The sequence below is a fragment of the Rana temporaria genome, chromosome 2 (assembly GCF_905171775.1).
Source record: "Rana temporaria chromosome 2, aRanTem1.1, whole genome shotgun sequence".
NCBI lineage: Eukaryota > Metazoa > Chordata > Amphibia > Anura > Ranidae > Rana > Rana temporaria.
This window is the reverse complement of record NC_053490.1, coordinates 104,891,318-104,897,972: the sequence shown is the minus strand read 5'-3', so window position 1 is coordinate 104,897,972 and position 6,655 is coordinate 104,891,318. Positions and strand designations below refer to the sequence as shown.

The 6,655-nt window shown below is 45.1% G+C and overlaps 1 protein-coding gene across 1 annotated transcript; it reads right to left on the bottom strand.

The window, feature by feature from the left end:
* Positions 1–2,322: 2,322 nt before the first annotated feature.
* On the bottom strand, positions 2,323–6,333 carry LOC120929333. The gene is made up of 2 exons (XM_040340708.1): positions 2,634–6,333; positions 2,323–2,443 (listed from the first exon to the last, which is right to left on the bottom strand). Exon 1 carries the CDS (start codon positions 5,340–5,342, stop codon positions 4,053–4,055), a length of 1,290 nt encoding a protein of 429 aa, XP_040196642.1. The 5' UTR covers positions 5,343–6,333; the 3' UTR covers positions 2,323–2,443; positions 2,634–4,052.
* Positions 6,334–6,655: the final 322 nt, after the last annotated feature.

Genomic DNA, 6,655 nt, shown 5'->3' with positions numbered 1-6,655 from the left:
ACTGTGCCTGTCCACACCGCCGTAATCTCTGCATCCTCCATTGCAGTGTACATCGTTCAAAAGTGTCTTCCACGCCGTTTCCGGACTCCCCTAGTGCCTCTGCATCGGACCGGAAACAGGCCCCAGCCTCAGTCATGCCAGAAATGACGCTGCGTTGACCCGGAGACCCGTTCTGGCTACGCCAAAATGGCGAGTCTTTCGGCTCTCCCCAAGCACTAAGGGAGGAAGAGGAGCCCGGACACCATCGATATCGTTCGGATAGGCCGGGAAGACCGACAATCTCGTATGGAGGAAAAAAACAGTAAGAGGGAAGCACGTCTCCTAGGACCACCTGAGAGATACTGACTCCCCCTCATCGAAGATGTTCCCTCCAGCTGGAGGAAACACAAAAACTGAGGTATACTAGGGAGGTACCTCCCTTTAAAGATCTGGAGGAAGAAGGTGTTTCCTATGGTTGTGGGTGGAGTCACTATCTCTCAAGGTGCTGTCCTGAAAGACGCCTTGGGAAAAGTTGATTATCCAGCCAAAGGATTGAAGAATCTGAGAAGTAATTTGCAGAGTAACAGCACATGCTTTGATTTGATGTTGAAATGTCATCAATAATCCAATTTAGACCTAGCACATTTTCACACCTGTGCGAATTCAGGTGTGTTTACAAATCGCTTCTAATATCTTTCTATCCCTTTGGGACAATGCTTCTTTAGTATTCATACAGGGTAATTTTTTAGGATGTTTGTTTGCTTTGTGCCTGTTATGCTCTCAAACTGCATGGAATACGTTTGGTTTCAGCTCAATCTAGCTCACTTCATTTTTGATAATCTCAGATGTTAAATACACCGTTCTGTATAAAAGGGCCTTATCCTGTGCGTTTTTTGTAGCTTTCAGTTGCATATCACACAAGCCTCTTTGCATCAAGGTCTACATGTTGTTGCTATGAAACCCCTAAAGTGGTTGTAAACCTTTCACATGAACAAATTTATTGTGCACTTGTCTCAATCCAGAGCACTAAATGTCATTTTGCTCTCCTGCCTTGTTGCTCTGCCACCTGCATGAGTTACATCTGACAGGTTCTCCAGACACGAAAATAATATATAGAAAATGGGAGGGAGCTCCAGCACACAACCCCTGATTAACAGCCTCAGATCCATTCCTGTGAGGGGGGGGGGGTCCCTTCCCTCAGCTCTCCTCACTGAGATATGCAGAATGCAACATTGGCTCACCACTTTGTAAAAGCTCAAAACAAGCTGTATAAATTCTGCACTTTAAAAGTCTATAGAAGCAGAAGCTGCAGACACAACTTGTGTGGGAGAATTTATTGAATCTCTGTATTATAAAGGTTAGTCACTTCGCTGGATATATGAGTGTTTACAACCACATTTACTGCAACATGGCAGCAGGTGAATGCTTCCAGTTCTGCGCATCTACACTTGGTCTGAGCAATAACCACTTACTAACCAGGCCTTTTCTGGAACTTTTTTCACAAGTTTAAATTAGCATTTGTTGCTAGTAAATTAACTAGAAACCGTCACAATAATCTTTTTTCCCCCGCAGAGACCCTAGAGAATAAAATGGCGAGCATTGCAATATTTTATGTAATTTTATTACAAGCCTGAATGATCAGGCATTAGCTGCAGTCACAATGCCTATAAGAGTATAGCACTAGGATAATAGGAAGTATCGTTATAAATCTAACCACACATTCTAATCTATACTATTCCTGGGTAACTCATGAATACAGAAGCCACCTTTTAGCATTCATGCAAGTCTTATCTCATACATATCTTATCTTTTTTTTGTTTTTGGAACCCCATTTGAACATTACTGTGAATTAACCATTTGCATCTAGTACAAAGATCTGGATAAGTGTGACTGTTGGAATAAAAGGAAAAGTCGCACCTGCGCTCACATCCAAAGACAACATTGTCTTTTTAATCAATTCTGCTGTGGAAGATATCTTCACACTATTAATTCTGTTATTTTTGTTAGTAATGGTGCTTTTCTTCTACAATAAATATTTGTATTCAATTGTAGTGTTCCACACATGTTTTCCTTCCCTTTGAGCAATTGTTTTTTTGGTCACATAGACTGCGCCATATGGGTGTTCATATGGCAATTGGTTGAGCAATTATTTTACTGGACATATACTGAACATCAGTCCCACAGTTGATCCAGGCTATACGATTTCAATATTTTATTGAACACTATGTAGCGGTCTTTCAAAACGCAATTTTTTTGGATGAACACACTTTAGTGAAAAATAATGAAACAAGTCACAATATACAAAAAACCTTAGTTAGACTTACCGGTATTTCTACGAGTCTTTCAGGACAGCACTTGGAGAGAGCGCAGCTCCACCCACTTCCCAGGAAACACTGCAGCCATTGCTTTAAATTCCGCCCACTTCCACCATGACCTCAGTTGTTAACGAGTACCTCCGGCCATGCTGAAATTAGATAAGCAGAACATAGCAACTATACACATTAGCATTTATACATTAACCTTTATAATACAAAGGGAGGGTTATCGGTGCTGTCCTGAAAGACTCGTAGAAATACCGTTACCGGTAAGTCTAACTAAGGTTTTCTCACCTCGTCTTTCAGGACAGCACTTGGAGATGATAACAGAGTACTTACTCTAGGGTGGGACCACCGCTTGCAGGACTTTCCTGCCAAAAGATTGCTCCGCTGCTGCGAGCAAATCCATTCTGTAGTGGCGAGTGAATGTAGAAAAACTCGTCCACGTGGCTGCTTTACAGATATTTTCTGGTGAAGCTCCAGCTCGTTCCGCCCAGGATGTTTCCATTGCCCTTGTAGAATGAGCCACCACTCCCGTGGGAGGTTCTATATCCATGGCTTTGTAAGCTTCATGGATAGCCATACGAAGCCACCTAGCTAAAGTGTTTTTGGAAGCTCCATAGCCTTTCCGAGCTCCCGAGAACAACACAAAGAGAGAATTTGCTTTCCTAAATTCACTAGTGATCTCTAGATAGTGTACTAAACACCTTTTCACATCTAAAGTATGAAAATCTCTCTCTTTCGGACCGGATGGATTTGGACAGAATGTAGGAAGAACAATCTCTTGTGTTCTATGAAAAGCTGATGCGACCTTAGGCAGGAAACCCGGATCTGTCCTTAACACAACCCTATCATGGAAGATGGTTAAAAAGGGTTCAATAATTGACAAGGCTTGAAGTTCACTGACTCGCCTAGCTGAAGTGACTGCTACTAGCAAAACCAACTTCAAAGTCCAAAACTTGAGTGAGGTCTCTACAGGTGGTTCAAAGGGTCTTTTAGTCAGACCTCTTAAAACTGATAAATCCCATTTGGGAAAAAATTTAAACGGTACAGGCCTAGCCCTGGCTAAGGCCTTAAAAAAATCTGATAATATAGGGATCCAGAGATAACCTTCTCTCCAGAAAAACTGAAAGTGCAGCAACCTGAGATTTCAGGGTGCTGGCTGCCAGACCTTTGTCCATCCCGTCCTGTAAAAACTCCAGGACCGACAAAATACTTAAAGGAGGACAATCCTTGGATTCACACCAAAAATTAAAAATTTTCCAGGTTTTAAAATAAATAGCCCTGGTAACTTCTTTCCTGCTACTGAGCAAGGTACTAAGTAAACGTCTGGACAAACCCTTACTCTCTAGGATTTGTTCCTCAGTAGCCAAACCACAAGCTTTAGATGACTTGCGTCTGGATGTAGAAGGGGACCCTGGAACAGCAAGTCCTTCCTGACTGGAAGCAGCCAATGAGCCTCTATTGCTAGATCTAACAGGGCTGAAAACCAGGGCCTCTTGGGCCAATAAGGAGCTACCAAAATTAGAGTCGTCCTTTACTCCTGCAATTTTCTGAGAACTAGCGGGATCAATTGAACCGGGGGAAAGGCGTAGCACAAGCGGAAGGACCAACGCTGGGCTAACGCATCCAGTCCCTCTGCTTGGTCCAGCCTGTTGAGGGAGAAAAAACGTGGGACCTTTGTGTTGGCTTGAGATGTGAACAAGTCTATTTGAGGTGTTCCCCACCTGTCCACTATTTCCTGAAACACCTCTTGGTTTAGGCTCCATTCTGACTCCAGAACCCTGTCTGCTCAAAAAATCCGCCAGATGGTTCAGGTCGCCCTTCAGGTGTACCGCAGACAAGGATGCCACGTTTACTTCTGCCCAATACAGAACTTGCAAGGCCAGATTCAGTAGGCACCTGCTTCTCGTGCCCCCCTGCTTTGAGATATATGCCACTGCCGTGGCATTGTCCGATAGGACTTGGACATGTTGACTCTGGAGAGGCTGACTGAAGGCCCTTAGTCCCATGAAAATGGCTCTCAACTCCCTCCAATTGGAGGATCTCCTGGAATCCTCCCTTGACCAGGATCCCTGGGCCATCTGTCCCTCGAGATGGGCGCCCCACCCCCAGGAACTTGCATCCATTGTTAGGATCTTTGTCGTGGGGAAGGTCCATAACAGACCCAGACTCAGATTTGCTCGAGTCCTCCACCACCAAAGTTTTCTTTTTACCTGAGGTGGGATCAAAAACTGTTTTTCCAGGGATTCCCCGAAAGCCCAGTTTTGGAGGATCGCCAGCTGGAGATCTCTTGCATGGAGACGGGCCCACTGAACTGCTGGAATAGAGGCTGTGAGGAGACCCAGAGTGGACATAGCTGTCCGGACAGTTATTGGGAGATTTGTCTGTACTGCCTTTACTGCTGCTTGTACTTTGACAATTTTTTCCTCCGGAAGGAAGATCTTTTCCTGAACTGAGTCTATGGAATACCCCAGAAAGACTATCACTTGAGAGGGAACCAGGTTCGATTTTTCTTTGTTTAAAATCCAACCTAATTCCTCTAAATGGGACTGAGTCCTCCTCAGGTCTCTGAGCAACCGATCCTCTGATTTGGCAAACAGCAGGAGGTCGTCCAGGTATGGGATCACAGATACTCCCTCCAACCTGAGTGGTGCTAGTGCTTCTGCCACTACCTTCGTGAATATTCTGGGGGAGGAGGAGAGCCCTGAACTGAAAATGTTTCACCTCCTTCCCCGTCCTGATCGCCAGGCGAAGGAAGCGTTGCGATGAGGCTCTGATTGGGACATGCAGGTATGCATCCCTCAGATCTATTGAAGCAAGAAAGCATCCTGAAGGGAGAAGCTTCCTTACTGAATAGATGGAGTCCATCCTGAATTTTTTGTAACGGATTGACTTGTTCAGGATTTTTAAGTTCAGAATCAATCTGAACTTTCCTGACGGCTTCCTCACTAAGAACACGTGGGAGTAACACCCCAACCCTTCCTCTTGCTGGGGAACAGGAGTGATAACCCTTTGCTGAAGAAATTCTTCTATTAGAGTCATCATTGCCTGAGATTTCTCCTGATCTCTTGGCAACTGAGTCACATAAAACCGGGACGGTGGATTCTCCGAAAATTCCAGTGCGTAGCCCTCTGCGATCACCTTGAGGACGAACGCACTGGAAGTCGCTACTTCCCACTGTGGGAGAAATGACTGAAGACGCCCTCCCACAGCTGGAAGACCGTCATTGGGGTTTTGAGGGCTGACTGGGGGAATGAAACAACACCCCCGGCTTGCCTCGGCCCCTCGGGGGCCGCCAGGACTTACCACCTCTCTGTGCCTCCTTTGAATTTTGGGACTGGAGAAAAGAACGAAAATTCTTCTTGGTTTGTGGCACTACTTTCTTTAAAGGGAAAGCTTTCTTCCTATCTGCTGTTCTGTCTAGGACTGCCTCTAGACCAGAACCAAATACTAAGTCCCCCTCAAAAGGCAGACCACACAGCTTCACCTTTGAAGCTGCGTCCCCTGACCAAGTCTTAACCCATAAGGCTCTCCTAGCCGAGTTAATTAAGGCCGAGGACCTAGCCGACATCCTTATTGACTCAGCTGAGGCATCCGCCATGTACCCTACAGCGTTGACCAATACTGGTAAGGACTCCAGAAGTTCTCTGCGAGAGGTACCTGCCTCAATATGGCTTTTTAATTTATCCAGCCAATGTTCCAGGTTCCTAGCTACTACTGTAGACGCCATAGCAGGCTTGAGGTTGGCTAGTGTGGAATCCCACGCCTTCTTCAAAAGAGCATCCGCTCTTTTGTCCATGTTATCTTTTAAGGTACCCATGTCCTCAAAAGCTAAATCTGTGTTACGTGACACTTTTGAAAAAGCTGCGTCAAGTTTGGGTTTCTTATTCCAGACCTGCGCTTCATCTTCATCAAAAGGAAACCTCCTTTTTAGAGATTTAGAGAAAAAAGGAGCCCTCTCTGGATCCTTCCATTCTCTGACAGCATCCGATAAAACTGTGTACTGGAAAGGTTTTGTGTTTAATCTCATCTAACCCCTGGTACATTTTGTCGTGTAATGACAACTGGGCCTTGTCTTCCTTAATACCAAGGGTAGCATGTATTGTTTTTAGGAGGTCGTCTACCTCCTCCAAAGACAACTTGTAACGTGAAGAGGATTTATCTCTATCATCGTCTTCCTCTGCATCAGACCCTGAAACCACACTTTTAGGTTCCTCATCCTCAGACTCACTAGCTTACCCCCCCCTGGGAACTAGTGGAAGCTCTAGGAGTTGAATGTGCAACCGGACGTTTTTCTAGGAAGGAACGGAACGATGAAAAAGTCTGCTCCAATTCCTTCCTGAAGGAGGAAAGCATCT

What these genes read in the sequence shown, in the direction of transcription:
- LOC120929333 (XM_040340708.1), bottom strand. Translation starts at nt 5,342, where the DNA reads ATGATGACTCTAATAGAAGAATTTCTTCAGCAAAGGGTTATCACTCCT.